Genomic DNA, 15,849 nt, shown 5'->3' on the forward strand with positions numbered 1-15,849 from the left:
AGGGAGCCTCTTTCTTTTCTTGGAGGGGATGGGGGAGAAGATCGAAAAAGGCAGAGGAGGGAGAAAAAATCCAGGACCGACAGAAGTTGAGAGAAATTAGGGACTTCTCCTTTAAGGCAAGCGTGTCACATGACCAGGTGTAGCCTATCAGAGATTCTCTACCACAGAGCTTTCTTTCCCAATCCGGATATTGAGCATTAAAAGCACTCCAAGATATCGCACAATAAAGGTAGGGTCACTCCGGGTCAATCCTTCTTGCTGCAGAAGGAAACTTTAAATCACTCCAAAATCCAAATGGAAATCGCATTCTGTGTAGAGGGCAGGGACTGAATCAATCTGGGGTTGGAATAAAAGCTCCGTGCAGTTTACACCTAGGATTCTGTGAGTCTAGTTCAACCGTGGAATGGACTGCCTAAGGAGGTGGTGAGCTCCCCCTCATTGGCAGTCTACAAGCAGTGGCTGGACAGATCCTTCTCCTGGATGCTTGAGGCTGATCCTGCATTGAGCAGGGGGTGGGACTAGAAGGTCTATATGGCCCCTTCCCACTCTAGGATTCTAGTTGGCCCTGCTTAGTACTTGTATGGGAGACGACCAAGGAAATCCTGTGTAAAAGCAGGGAATGGTAAATATCTCTTGCCTCAAAAACCCTAGGGCAGGGGTAGTCAACCTGTGGTCCTCCAGATGTTCATGGACTACAATTCCCATGAGCCCCTGGGGCTCATGGGAATTGTAGTCCATGAACATCTGGAGGACCACAGGTTGACTACCCCTGCCCTAGGGGGTTGCCGTAAATCATCTGCGACTCAGTGTCACTTTCCACCATCCCCAGCAGATCCAAGATTTTCACTCTCTTGTCTGCACCCTTAAAACAAAATCACGAATCCTCATGGGTGTTTGGGAAGAGCATTTTTATCAGCCCTTGGCAGGTCGTTCCTGCATTTCAAGCGCACCTTCTTCTTCCTGCTCTGCGTTGGGCGGACAGGTCGGTTCGTAACAAGCCTCCTGGGTGATGGGAATGGCTGTGATCAGGCTGGCTTCTCGGCCCAGGCGCTTCTTCTCCTCCTCCTGCTGCAGGTTCTTCAGGATGTGCTCCGCTCGCTGATGAGATCGAGACACCGCCCGGGCCGAGAATGATTTCTGCAAGCAAATTATGGGGGGTGGAGGGGGAGACTGGTTTGAGTTTCACCTCGCATTCAAAGGACATGCATGACGTGGCAGATACTTAGAGGTGGTCATGGTTATAGGACACAAAACCAGCCCCACATTATTGAACTCACAAGAGGCCCTAGTCCCTTTGGATCTTGCATTGCTCAGAGCCCAGCTGGAGTCCCGTGTGCAGTTCTGGAGGCCTCGCTTCAAAAAGGAGGCGGACAAAATGGAGATGGTGCAGAGCAGAGAGGTGAGGACCAAGCCCTATGAGGAAAGGCTGAAGGACTTGGGAATATTTAGCCTGGAGAAGAGGAGGCTGGGAGGGGACATGACTATTTCTCCTGGCAAAGGGGCACTGGCATGTCCTCCGTCCTCCCTTCTGCTCCCAGGCCAATCTTCTGGGGTCAGGAGCTGATGTTCTCATGGCACCTGCCGGTCCTTTTCCCATTGGCTGGGACTCCAGACGCTGTCAGTAGCAGTTTATCTGTGTAGCATTTGCAACATGTGCTTGGAGCCCCAAGATTCCAGGGGCCTCGCCTTCCCGGCAAAGCCCTAGAATTGGGTGCCAGGCAGCCTGCTGGAGACGGCATGTGCAGAGACCTCGTGTGCATGCTTCTGGTGACAAAAGGAGACCCTAGGAGGACTCGGATGCAGCAAGCAGCCTGCTCTATCCCGCCTGCTTTAACTAAAGTGAGAAGTTGCATTGCCCGCTCCAGCTGAGCAAGCTGCAGAAGAGGAGGATCCTGATTGGCTGTGCTGGAGGTGTTGGTGGCGGCAGAGTGGGAGTGAATCAGGCTGGCGGGATCCAGGGCAGGGTGTGTGTGAATCAGTGGTTGGGGGCTGCTTTGGGTTCTGCTGCCTCCCCTCTGTGCACAGGAGCAGGGGTAGTCAACCTGTGGTCCTCCAGGTGTTCATGGACTACAATTCCCCTGAGCCCCTGCCAGCGTTTGCTGGCAGGGGCTCATGGGAATTGTAGTCCATGGACATCTGGAGGACCACAGGTTAACTACCCCTGCACAGGAGTATGCACCATTGAATGCTGGCAGGCAGGTGTGCTCTCTTAGGGCCCCGCAAATCCTTAACCAGGCCCTGGGGGTACAGGCCCTGCGAATCCTTAAACCAGGCTTGCCAGCGTCTCTTCTCATCAACCTCTCGATATTTTGAGAGCTACTCCCCATTAAAAAAAACCCCAAATTCCAGGATTCCTCCTCTGAGGTTATTTGTACTTACGGACTGATCTTCGTTAATGGGGTCCTGCACACTCCCACCGCACTGCGGAACCCACGGCGGATCGAACATGGGCACTGAGGGCATCCCCAGCACGGGGGACGGCAAGGTGAAGTTAATGCTGGGAGGAGGGATCTAGGGAAGCAGACCAAGAGGAAGGGGGTTGGTTTTTGGTCTGTGGGTAAGGGTGAAAAGAATCCCGAAATTCTGGCCTCCCTGCCCAAAACGTCGGTCACACCGTCACATGTTTACATCTCCCCTCTCACTGGAGAAAGGAGGAATCAATTTTTCACCAGATCGAAAATGAATTTAGGATTCTAAAGATTATATTTACATATTATAGCTGTTCATAATGTCTTTTTTATTATTTATGGCATTGCCCAGAGCCTCTTGTGGCGCAGAGTGGTAAGGCAGCAGTCTGAAAGCTCTGCCCGTGAGGCTGGGAGTTCAATCCCAGCAGCCGGCTCAAGGTTGACTCAGCCTTCCATCCTTCCGAGGTCGGTTAAATGAGTACCCAGCTTGCTGGGGGGTAAACGGTCATGACTGGGGAAGGCACTGGCAAACCACCCCGTATTGAGTCTGCCATGAAAACGCTAGAGGGCATCACCCCAAGGGTCAGACATGACCTGGTGTTTGCACAGGGGATACCTTCACCTTTACCTTTACCTTATGGCGTTGCCCACCCTGAGCCTTCCAGGAAGGGAAGGTTATAAGTAACATTTTATGATTATTGTGTCTCAGCACATGTCCTCTGTTAGTGCTGACGATTGTCACTAAGGAAACGAAGCACAGGATTGGTGCAAGGTGCTGAATAAAAGTCCTTAAAGAAAATCCAAGACTCAGTCTTGATTAAGTGAAGTAGAGGCAAACCAAAACGGGGTTCTGGAATTTTCCCCTCCATTTTCAATCTTTCACCAGTGACCTGCTCCTCATAAAGCTTTAAACCAAGCATTCGAACAATATGAGTTCATCAATTGTAATCACTTGTATATTCTTATAAATAGGAAATGAGTACCCTTCCAGGATAGACCCTGGGAGCCTCCAAATAGCAAAAGAACATATTGTCAATTGATACGATTGATCCACAGACCCCTGGTTGGGAGCTGATTGATCCACGATTGATCCACAGACCCCTGATTGGTCACCCCTGGATTAATGATTGGACACAATATCTTATTTATTTAAACATTTATATCCTGCTTTGTCTTGTGGTTCAAAGAGGCTTATAATAACAGTTATGTGCGATGCTCCCTTATACTGAAGGGAGCACTGAAGGGCCATTCAGCATTGTCTAATCAGATTGGCAGAGGCTCTCTGTGGTCTCAGGCTGAGGCCTGTCATGTCACCTACTACTGAAGATCCTGGTGACTGAAGCTCTACTGCTGAGCCACGGCCCTTTCCCCAAACATATAAGGCAGCTTCATGTTTACAGGTGTGCAATGATACAGTTAGAGAACCTCTCTGGCCCTAGCGTGGATAGTCCAGGCAGCCCAACCTCATCAGAGGCTAAGCAGCATCAGCCCTGATTAGTATTTGGATGGGGACCACCAACCCAGTGCAGGGTTACTACATAGAGGCAGGCAATGGCAAACCACCCTACAGGGTTGCAATAAATCAGCTGTGACTTGAGGGCAGGGGGGGGGATGGTAACCATTGCAACAAGCCCTTCACAAATATCATTAGGGTTTCCTATTTTTTTTTTACAGTAAACCAGAATAATCCCAGATTTCCCACATTCTCAGATTTCCCAGTCAACCCTGAATTTTGTGGGCTAGCGTTGTCGTTTACCTTAAAGATCTGTTGAGCTCCTTCCTCCATCCGAGGCCAGACTTGATACCTGAACCTCCAGAGGGTGTGGAACTTGAGAATAGCATTCAGTCTTTGCATGGCCTCCGGGTGGTGGAACTCAGACATCAACATATCCGATACCGCCTCGGGCACTTTGACCGCACACAGAAGGAACATGGCAGCTACGAGAAGCAAATACTTTGTGAACTTATTCACAGTCTGGAGATACTATTTTACAGTCTCAAAGCAATGCTGGAGGGGGAGATGTGGAATTACACCAACTACAAGTGGATGAGGGCTACCACTTGTCCCCTGGATCCCTGTCAAATTGCTCAAATTGAGCGACCAATGGATAGGAGGCCCTTTCAGGGATATTGTCAACCTCTCCTTGTCATCTGGAGAGTTTTCTGAAGGGCTTAAAGGGGCAGTGGTTCATCCTCTTCTGAAAAAACCATCACTGGATCATTGAGACCTCGTCACATTTAGCGTTTCAGGGTAAGGTGGTTGAGGGGGCCGCTGCGGACCAGCTCTCAGCATTCTTGGAGGAATCTTCGGACCTGGACCCATACTAGTCAAACTTCTGTCCTGACCACAGGGTGGAGACTGTGCTGGTCACCTTGATGGATGATCTCCGGCGCCAGCTCGATCAGGGCAGTTCAGCGATCTGGCTTTTAGATATGTTGGCCACATTTGATGTGGTTGATGACATGTTGTTAGTTCCCCGCCTCACTGGGACAGGGATTAGGGGGATGGCTTTACAGTGGCTGGTCTCCTTTCTTCAGAACCAGACACAGAGGGTGGCAGTGGGGGAGGTGTGGGGTGTCGCAGGGGGCAATACTTTCCCCTACATTATTTAATGTCTACATGCGCCCTCTGGCACAGCTAGTCTGGAGTTTCAGGCTAGGTTGTCACCCATATGTCGATGACACCCAGCTCTATCTCCTGATGGCCAGACATACTGACTGACTCCTCCCTAAAAACATTCACCAGTGGAAGTGGTTTCTGGATAGCTCAGGCAGAGTCACCTAAAACTCAACCCTTCTAAGATCGAGGTCCTGTAGCTGGGTAGAAACGGGCAGGACTAGGAAGCATGTTTACCCACCCTGGATGGAGTATAGTTTATGGCTGTAACTACCGCCAGGAACTGAAGGGTGATCTTTGATGCCTCCCTTTCTATGGAGGCTCAGGTCACAAGAGTAGCCCAAGTGACATTTTATCATCCGTGCCAAGTCTTCCCTGCCACAAATGCTGCTAGTCTTTAAGGTGCTCCTGGTTTGTTGAACTTTTCTTCTGCTACAGACAGACTAACATTGCTGCCCATCTTGATCTATCCCCATTTATTTGGTTGGTTGTTTAATTTATAATATTTTATGCCACCTTTTCACCTCAACTCAGACCCCTGAAAGTCAGCAAACCATTAAGAACGTTTGATGGACCACTGGTCTTACGTTCTTATAAAGGCCTTGGTCTCTGTGCCCTGTTCTTGGTCCTACAGAGGATCTAGTTTGCCCCTGTGTGAGACAGAATGCTGGACTAGACGGACTGTTAGTCTGAGCCAGCAGGCTTCTTCATAGGAAGACTTTTGGTGGATACAATTTGGCAGGATCTGAAAGTTAGCAGGAGCCCTATCACAGTCCATACCAGCCAAAAGTTACTGTCTCTGGCGCCATGTGCAAAAGCATGCTCTTACCTGCTGCACCAGCCATGTGCTCATCCATGCTGAGCAGCAACTCCCAGGCTGCGGGCTGGATATCCCCGTACATCTCTTCTGTGAGGATGGGAGCAGCCTTGATCAGCAGTGATAATGGAGCTGGAGACAGGCTCATCACCTGTGGGAAACGAAATTGAGCAACACAATAGGTCAAATGAAGATGCAGCAAGGCTTTTATAGTCCTTTCAAGTCCCACCTAACTTGATTTCTTAAGGACAGGGCCAATCTCAGCATTCCCTCTCGTGGAGCAGCTGCCATGGCCCAGGGCTTCAGGTAGGGTCCACTGCTGTCAATGACCCCTCCCCACTTCTTGGTTAGTGCTCCACCATAGCTCCCAGTTACTGACCAGTGACATTGGGAAAAGGGCTGCCAGCAGTGGTGAAAATGGGCATGCAGAGGATAGGCCTTTGGGTGTGGGGAAAAGAAGGAGGGTCAGGGCGTGGGGGGGGTAGAAGAGGGGAAGGGGCCTCTGTAAATCTGGCACCAATGGCCAATAGCCAATGAAAGGCCAACGAATGAATGGCCAATGCAAGATATAATTGTGAAATGTTGATTTCTAATATTTTTTTGTGCATCTGGTACTAGAAAACTAAAGAACCTGATTTGTAGATGGTCAGAGGTCTTTTCTAAATGTTTTTTGTCATTGTATGTTTTTGTTTATTAGGTATGGTGTTTTTATTATTATTTCTCATTGGGGGGGTTATTGTGTTGGTGGTAGTGTTTCACAGGTTTTGTGTCTTTTGTTGTTGTTGTGTAAAATTTTCAATAATGATAAAAAACAAATAAATAAAAAACCCTGGCACCAGCCCTAAAGGTATCCCCTGTGCAAGCACGGAGTCATGTCTGACCCTTGGGGTGACGCCCTCTAGCGTTTTCATGGCCCTAATCCAGCCCTAATAATCCAGCCCTAATCCAGCCTAATCCAGCCCTAATAGTCACAAATAAAAATGCTGTGGATTGGTGGTCCTGCTTACGACTGAATGATAGGGACTATGGCACGCTGTGCTTTCTTTCCCACAAAAGGCCCTTTTCCCTGTTTGAAAAACTGATTGTGCTTTGCAAGATTTATTAGTTGTTCGGTGTGTCACTACATTAAAAAGGTAAAGGTAAAGGTATCCCCTGTGCAAGCACCAGGTCATGTCTGACCCTTGGGGTGACGCCCTCTAGCGTTTTCCTGGCAGACTCAATACGGGGTGGTTTGCCATTCCCTTCCCCCAGTCATTACCGTTTACCCCCCAGCAAGCTGGGTACTCATTTTACCGACCTCGGAAGGATGGAAAGCTGAGTCAACCTTGAGCCGGCTGCTGGGATTGAACTCCCAACCTCATGGGCAAAGCTTTCAGACAGCATGTCTGCTGCCTTACCACTCTGCGCCACAAGAGGCTACATTAGGAGCCTTATTTAATTCATAGACATGCTGATTTACAGTACTAGCCTGCCCCTTGAAGAAGCCCGATGGGGCGAAAGGCGCATTGGACATTAGGATTGGGTGCTTTGGCATCCGAAGCAGCAATTCACAGCCAAAGTAGCCAGCGCACCAATGCCTGCACCTCCCCTCCCCCCGCACCACAGCGCTGGCTGCTTCAGGCGTGAATGGCCACTTGGGATGCCAAAGCGCCCAATTCTAAAATGCGCCTTTCACCTCGTTGAGCTTCTTCAAGGCTTTTGGTTGTCAGGCTTTTGGATGAGCAAAGGGGAAAGGACAGAGAAACGGTGGGCTGGGCCTCCGTCTCTCCCCCCCCCCCCCCCCGCCACTTATACCCTCTCCTTACCTGATGTATTACCAGCAGACCAGAACTTAACATCATCGGTGCTGAGATGGGGGTATCTTAACTTTGCTAACATTAAAAATGATATGAATATTTATACTTTTATTGTAGCCAGCTTTATATTTGTTGTACACTGCCCCAAGACGGCTGGTCTGAGAGGGGAGAGAGGAAAATCTAAATCCCTGGCCCCAACCTGGTGGAATGATCTCCTGGAAGAGCTAAGGGCCCTGACGGAGCTCTCTAGGTTCTGCTGGGCCTGTAAGATGGAGCTCTTCCGCCAAGTGTTTGGTTGAGGCCAGGGCAGAGACCGGGGTCTCCAATCTGAGGATCTCAGCCTACCTCCTTATGAGCGGGGCTCCCCGGGTGAACATCACGCAGGGTCATCTATGTAAGAAACAAGACTGGAAACAGCAGGGGGGTGGATCCAGGAGAGAACAAGGATTTGGTTATACCACCATAATTCGTAATTGTAATGTTATGTGTTTTATTCTGTAATTTTTATGGTTTTATAATTTGTAAATCAACATGAGGCAGCTCATGCTGGGAGTGGTGATCTAAAGATTGAATAATAAATAAACAAACAAGAATAAATAAAACAATCGCCTTCCTTTCCTCTCCCCACAATAGACACCAAGTGAGGTAGGTGGGGCTAAGAGAGCTCTAACAGAGCTGCTCTGTAAGAACAGCTCTAAGAAAACTGTGATTGGCTCAAGTTCACCCAGCTGGCTGCATGTGGAGGAGTTGGACAACAAACCTGGCTCTCCAGATTAGATGATGCCACTCTTAAGCACTCCACGCCACAATAGATTGAGGAGCTGACAATTCTTTTTGCTGCTATTTCATTACCCAGGGGACCCTCTTATTGAACAGTAAAACCAAGAATAGTGAGATTTGAGTCTGGTAGCACCTTAGATCATTGGTAAAAGGAAACCAGGCTGACAAAGATTACAGTGGTTAGATACAATCAAAGGGGACACCAGCCAAAGCATTACAAAGTGGTGCAAGATTAAACATTGTGGCAACAGCTGAACCATAGGATCCCCAAGAGAAGAAGAAGAAGAAGAAGAAGAAGAAGAAGAAGAAGAGTTGGTTCTTATAGGCTGTTTTCTCTACTCAAAGGTGTCTCAAAGCAGCTTAAAAGCGGCTTCCTTTTCCTCTCCCCTCAACAGACACCCTGTGAGGTAGAAGAAGAAGAGTTGGTTTTTATATGCTGCTTTTCTCTATCAGGAGTCTCAAAGTGGTTTACAATAACCTCCCCTTTCTTCTCCTGTTCGGTCAGACCAGCTTTCTCAGTGCTGTGGTGAGCCCAAGGTCACCCAGCTGGCTGCATGTGAGGGAGGTGCAGGGAATCAAACTCGGCTCACCAGATTAGAAGTCCGCACTCCTAACCATTACACCAAGCTGACTTGACTGAACGTCTAACCTTAGGGGGTCTAAGCTTTTGAGAGTCAAAGCTTAGTCCTTTGACTTTCAAAAATTCACACCCTGAAACCTCAAAAGTGCTACTAGACTCAAATCTCACTGTTCTACTGCAGACCAACCCTCTGTGGCTACCTAAAAAACATGAAGACACCCCTTCTCACCTGGTGCCGGATGTATTTCAACATCCCAGAATCCTTCTTTCCTTCCAGATTGGAGTCTATCACTCTTTTCTTCAAGGAGGGCGTTCTTAGACATGACTTGTCCGAGCACTGGAAGAGAAACAGCTTTGACAGACCCAGCATCAGAGAAGAAGTGGAATCTCTTCTGTATCTAAGCCGGGGGTCCCCAACTGCGTGAGCCTGTGGGCACCTTTGGAATTCTGACATGGGGTGGTGGGCACAACCACAAGGATGGCTGCCCCAGAAGATGGAGCCAATCACATGCGCACAGAGGAAGCATAAGTGCACAGAGGAAGCATAAGGACAGGAAGAATAATTTTGAAAAATACACTGGGGAACAGTGAGAGAATGAAACCAGCACTGCGGTTATTGTAATCTGCATGGGTCGGTCTTTCTCACGTTTTCTACTGTTGAGAAACCCCAGAAACATCCTTCAGGCTTCAAGAAACCCCAGAAGTAGCATGATCGTGCAGAATATAGTTGGGAAGCAGAGCTGTGCAGCACATGCCCTTCCAGGGCTCCTCCCCTTCCCACCCACTCCAGGCCCATCCGACGTGGGTGGGACAACATGACCATATGCAGTCATATCACCTGATCAATGTTTAACAGATTGTTAAAATATACACAAAATTAACTGACCCCCACCCATTCAGGAGACCCTGTGTTACATCTGGCAGGACCCTGCCCTACAGACTGGCTCACTGTCTTCCACAACCAGTGGCACTTTCCAATAGTCTAGGATTGTGCCAAAGCCAGACACTGTTAAGATCTGCCAAGACCTTGCTAGAGAAAATAATGAACTGGGAGGGGCGGGTCCCAGTGAAGAGACAATTATAGAAAAATATAGGCACACTGGGAAACCAATATGGCAATAAAATGTCCAAATTGGACTTATATAGAGTCTTCTCTCTTCAGTAATTCTTTTATTCTTATTATTTCAACACAAGTCCCGACGCGTTTCACCTTACAGCTTTTTCAAGGGACAATGGTTTTGATATTTAAGGATATTCAACACATCTGAAGCGCCACAAGCTAAGTTTAATTATCGTGAGCATGACCTTATACTCTATCAAGAGATTCTTTAATAAGTTGAAGTTGGTCCTTAAATATAAAAAACATTGTCCCTTGAAAAAGATGTAAGGCGAAACGCGTCGGGACTTTGTGTGAAATAATAAGAATAAAAGAATTACTGAAGAGAGAAGACCTTGCTAGGCCAGACTCCATCTTGGCAACCCCCCCCCTCCAGCTTGTCCTTTGTTACAGGTTAGGAATTACAGACTCAGCCTCCGTCTCCCCCCCCTCCCCGTTACATTGGTGATTAAGTGACCAGCAGAACTGTGTTTGTCTCCTTAGGCAATCTCCTTTGTCTATCGCATATGACACACTCTTGGCCGATCTGCTAAGGGAAATCTCTCCCACAAATGCTAATACCTAGACCCATTAACATGATGGCTTCTTTTGTCTAAAGTCATCGAGACCCATCTCCATCCTGGAAAAGGCCATTGCCCAATTTTGCACCTATGGAAAATTCCATCCTGTGTTCACCTGGTCTCAGTCATGTACCCGTTCCCCCAAAACATATATAAACAGTGGCTTTGCCAAGCCAAATTGTGCATCTGATTCGGATTTATTCAGAACACCCTTCATGCTGCTGGTTAGTCGGGTCGCTCACTGCCTCTCCACTCTTCAAGACTGGAAAATATACTGATTGCAATCCTTTCCCCCATTTTTTCCCCCTATCCACTAGACTGTAACTGTGCCAGATATGTTTGTCTATTTCTTTTATTATTTTTCTTTCAATAAAGATTGCTACTATTTTACTATAACTACTTGTTGTTTGCCTTCAGTTCTAAAGGGTTCAATTACCTCGTAAACATTGGCAAATGATCCAAACGCTATGCTACCAAACCTCTCACAAAGTAATTCCCCACTGCTAGATCTACACGTGTCTTGGGACACATGTGTGCATTTCTGGTAACAACTTCCGGGGCCATCAAGAAACCCCAGGGTTTCACAGAACCCTGGTTGAGAAAGCCTGGCATAGCTAGTCCAATCCCCAATGGCCAACTGGATGGGAGCCCCATCTGAGCCCTCCTATTTCTAGAAATGCTTTGGACGCACCAGCAAAGGCGTTGGCAGGCACCATCACACCCATGGGCACCACATCAGGCAAGCCTGCCCTAAGCAATAATAGTAAAAACTGGGCTGGGCTTATGTGTAAATGTTGTTCATTGATGCCTTGTGTGCAGGCACACTTTGAGACTGCGCAGGTGCAGGCCAGCCATGGAAGATCTTTTTAAGCGAAGCTCCTCTAGGGGGTGCTCCAGCCTCCATGAAACATGCATATATGTGGTTTTCCACCAAACGTCCCATGTGGCTAGGGGCAGAACACCCCCACTTCCCTCAGTTCTTATCCGCCGCTGCAAGTTCCCCTAGATCTGTAACCGACTGGTCAGATCATATCAAGAAGAAAGCTCACAATGGGGATGGAGGGAGGGAATGAGTGTCTGCACAAAAGACGCCTGTGAACAACCATTGCAGGTAAGCACAACTCAGTTTTTACTATTATTGCTTAGGCAATGGCACCCACAGGTACCATATCAGGCAAGCCTGGCCTAAGCAATAATAGCAAACTGTAGGTCTTTGTTCACCAGGGCTTTCTGCCATATGATAAGGTTCTGCAGATAGAGTTAACCCGAAGAAGAACTGGAGGAGCAGCTCAACAGTAGGCTTACCTCTTTCTGTTTCTTGCCCCGAGTCACATTGTGAAGTGAATTGTTTTCACGGAGGGAATCCACGGTATCTCCATAAAGGAGCTTGATGGCCCGGACCAGACGTGCGCAGGAACGGCTGTGATGGAGGTAACAGTGCGGGTGGCAGTAGTCGACGTGGGTGCAAATGAAACTCTGCTGGTTGCAAAGCAGGATCATTACCTGGAACAGAAAAGGCCGCCCCCCCAAAAAGCATTGGCAGAGTGGCAGGCTCTGAAAATAAACACCCAAACGTTCCAGTCGGTCTGCCAGCCTCCCAGTGTGACAGCAAGACACCAACAAGGGGGATCGCACAATGTGTGTACATGACACAACAGACTGTAAAACACTGCGCAAAAATCCCCTGCATGATAAACTCAACATCAAAAATAGAAAATGTTTATTGAAAAAACAGTATTCAAATGCTTAGAAAAAATGCATGTAACTTTTAACAAAATTGTGGCTGATTTCTTACTTCAGATGTCATACGTCCACAAGAAGACTTTGCTTCGCCAAGCTCTTGCTTCTTCTGTGGACTCACAGGACCACATGGGACAAGTGTCTAGACGTGAGCCCAAATAAAGGAACCTCACAATGTACGGCTATCCAAGAAGAATTCTCCACAGTTCTAATGCCGTCTTTCCTGCTCACAGAAACAGTTCTTCTCCCAACAATTCAAGAATTACCTGGGAGAGACTGTGTTAAAACTGTGAAGAATTCTTTTAGGACAGCTGATACTGTGAGGTTCCCTCAATGGGGCACTTACCTAGACACATGTCCTATGTGGTCCTGTGAGTCAAATGAAGAAGGGAGAACTTGTCAAAATGAACTTTCATCCATGTCTTTGTAAGGACAACAGTGTGACATCCAAAGTAAGAAATTAACAGCAGTTTTGTAAAAGTTGCATGCATTTTTTGCTAAGCATTTTTGTGTGTGTGTAAAAAAAAACATTTTTGATTTTGAGTTTATCACACAGGGCTATTTTTTTTTGCACAATAACTGCCAAGTGTGTCCTGGAGATCTTCCCGAAATACAGCTGATCTCTAGGGTGTCTATATGGAATTACACCCTGCTGAAGTCCCTCCCCAAAGCCCACCTTCCCCATCTTCCACCCTTAAACCTCCAGGACTTTCCCGGACTGAATTTGCCAACCCTATCTGAAGATGGCATGGTATCGAGAGTTGTGTGCCAGCCTACAGAGTCTGAAGTCTACTGGTCTAGATGACTATTGGCCAATGCTAAGCATCTCTCCCGCACCTGGAAATTTCTAGGCGGTCCTTTACTTACGTGTAGCCAAGACATATTCCGGTGGTAGTTGTCTTCTGTGCCGGTGCTGCTCAGCACTTCTGGTTCTATGCTGGGTTCGCTTGTGCTCCATGGGCTGCCTTCTTCAAAAGCAAAAGACACACGCAAAAGTGGTTGTCTTCCGACGCTACCTGCATGCTTCTAATCTAAGGTGTATGCTTGTAGACCAGGCCAGTTGGTTTGTACTGGTATTGTGGCTCCTTCCCATGCTGGTGGGCACAGAAATTCCCTGCATTAACTACACCGGCCAGACAGCTCCGAATGGAACTTTGGCTACTTTTCTAGAATTCCCTCCTTCGATGTCCTTCCTCCCCTTCCCCCACCGCCTTGCCCCTTTTCTAGGCTGGACTGGTCATTACAAGCATAACTGCCATTCATCTGAACGACTACTCAGGGATGAGCCCTGCTCCTTTATTTTTGGAAGAGGGGAAGGTCGGTCAAGAGTGAAAAGAATTTATTGGTTTCAGTGATCTGCATTGACTGGGCTCTGTTGTTGTTTTTGTTGTTGTTGCTGCTGCTGTTTTTTTACAGTATACCCCCTGCAGCGAAATTCAATTGGCTATAGCTGCATCTGCCACAAACAAGTTAGGGCCCGCCAGAGGATGGGAGGGGGGAAATCCTGACCCATCCTACAGAACAAAGGCCAGGGAGCGCTCATTCTGACCCCAAAGATTCCCGCATTGGTTGACTGCCACTGTTTTGCCGGACCTTCAGCTGAGAATTTGCTGATCGGGGGCTGTTACGTTAAGGATGGGGAAGGTGTCTCACTGGGGGCTCTCCAGTCGGACTGGTGGTTCGTCAACCCAATTTTGAAGAGATGGCTAAGTCAACTCTGGCTTCCCTGCCAAAGAGAAAGAGCTTGGGCAATGCCACTGAGACCAGCAATGTGGAAGAGGTTCAAGTTCAGGGTTTCTGCTCCTGACTTCTTTTTTTCTATTAAAGTCATCATTTGGAGAGTCACAAGCACACATATATTGATATCTCATACAACGCAGAATATATACACACACAGTGTGTGTATATATACATATATATATAGCTCTAGGCACAATACATCACATTGCTATGAGATATGTATATACATTCCGATACCATCGATATTATATACGTCACAGATATATATAACAGATGATATTTTCTATATATACACCTTCCTAAGCGTGGCATGCATTCGGCAGGGCAAATGCCAGTATACTGAGTCCATGCACCAAAGATTTAAGGGACTTGGCATCCACGGAGTGGAACGGAAAGGGCTACCTAGTGCACCGGTGGCAGGATTCGAACCGGGTCCTTGCCGGGGGTGGGGCAGGGCATTTAAGTCATGCAAGAAAGAGTGACCTCCTGGATTCAACTGGTGCTAGAGAGAGGTATGCCTAGCCTACCAGCCCTTCTCCTGCTTTCAAGGGCTCTTTCTCTCCTAGGTGAGCTCAGGTCTCTTGCAAGCTCAAGATGCTGCTTCATCCTCCCGTTCCCTTTTTTTAAAGCCCGGCTCATCTATGTTACCTATGTCAGTGACCGTGTCCCTGCTGTGGGACAGCTGAAGGTCCTCATTCTCAGACTCTGAGTCCTGACGGGATAACTTGGTGCTCTTTAGGCTGCCGGCCCGGCGAATGCTGGACAGGGAACCCCCTTTCTTCACCCGGAAACTGCGGGTTCCTTTTATCTGGAGCAAGCGGGAGCCTCCTCCTATCCTGATCTTCCTGCTGGGAACTGCATTGAAAGAATAAAAGAGGACTTCCCCCCTTTAATTTCCCCCGGTTTAAATAGAGAGCATCAAGATAGAAAATAGTCGTCGTAGTGGTTAGACGGTCAACCCGGCCCCGCCTCCCGCCCCGGCTTTGCAGCCCCTTCCCCTCCTCTCGAGGAAGAACGGCAAGGGGCTCCCACAAAAGCCAACGCCAATGCAGCTCCTTTAACTGGCCAATCCGGGACGCCTTCTGGAAAGGCGAGAACACGTTTCGGGTGGATCCCTCGGATCTTTGTTACCCCTTGTTTCAGCCATTAGGATCCATTATGGTGCGAAGGACAGCTGAGTGCCCCATGGCTAAGCAAGGAAAACAACTCTTTGCATCCCTCAAGTTGCTCCGGAGTTATTCGGGAGCAAGCTGAAGGACCAAATCGTTGTCTTTCTGTGCCTGCCTGGGCGACTTTCTCTATTGCAATGACACCAGTGACGGATGAGGCCTCGGGGTGAGATGACCCTCCTCCTAGCCCGTGGGGTGTTTGGACCTTCTTACGGGGTCATTACACCTTCAGGCATGTAGCCACCATGACTGGGATTCCGCTGCCCGCTTCCTTCCGCTAGGAACCTAACTCTGCTGATCCAGCGCGGATATTACCTTTCCCTTTATCGCCGTCTGTGTGCCTGAAATTTCGCCAGAGTTCTACAGAGAAAGTACCAAGGCATGGGACCTGCTCCTTCGGACAGATCAGAAGCTTTCAGGCGTGAAAGGGATCTGTGGATGCTGTTGTCGCTTGATGAGCACGTAAATATGGGATGGTTAGAAGCAACGATCGGTTGTTCGCATGTCGTCCTCTAATGCGCGGCT

General features: G+C 48.3%; 1 protein-coding gene across 12 annotated transcripts in view; it reads right to left on the reverse strand.

Annotated features, from left to right (window-relative positions):
* LOC143829091 (protein unc-80 homolog) overlaps positions 1-15,849 on the reverse strand; it is a 177,969-nt gene that overhangs the window by 78,127 nt on the left and 83,993 nt on the right. For 9 of the 12 annotated variants that reach the window (XR_013227999.1, XM_077319409.1, XM_077319407.1 and 6 more), the window contains exons 27-34: positions 14,804-15,010; positions 13,283-13,383; positions 11,981-12,178; positions 9,228-9,335; positions 5,855-5,993; positions 4,165-4,346; positions 2,380-2,511; positions 951-1,137 (exon numbers count right to left, since the gene is read on the reverse strand). Coding sequence is in view for 11 of the 12 variants with exons in the window: in XM_077319409.1 (XP_077175524.1) it covers positions 951-1,137; positions 2,380-2,511; positions 4,165-4,346; positions 5,855-5,993; positions 9,228-9,335; positions 11,981-12,178; positions 13,283-13,383; positions 14,804-15,010 (1,254 nt within the window). In the remaining variant the exon portion in view is untranslated. The remainder of the gene's footprint in view (positions 1-950; positions 1,138-2,379; positions 2,512-4,164; positions 4,347-5,854; positions 5,994-9,227; positions 9,336-11,980; positions 12,179-13,282; positions 13,384-14,803; positions 15,011-15,849) is intronic. The other 3 variants (XM_077319413.1, XM_077319412.1, XM_077319411.1) reach the window with 1 other exon arrangement.

Source organism: Paroedura picta, chromosome 2 (assembly GCF_049243985.1).
Source record: "Paroedura picta isolate Pp20150507F chromosome 2, Ppicta_v3.0, whole genome shotgun sequence".
In the NCBI taxonomy this organism is placed as follows: Eukaryota; Metazoa; Chordata; class Lepidosauria; order Squamata; family Gekkonidae; genus Paroedura; species Paroedura picta.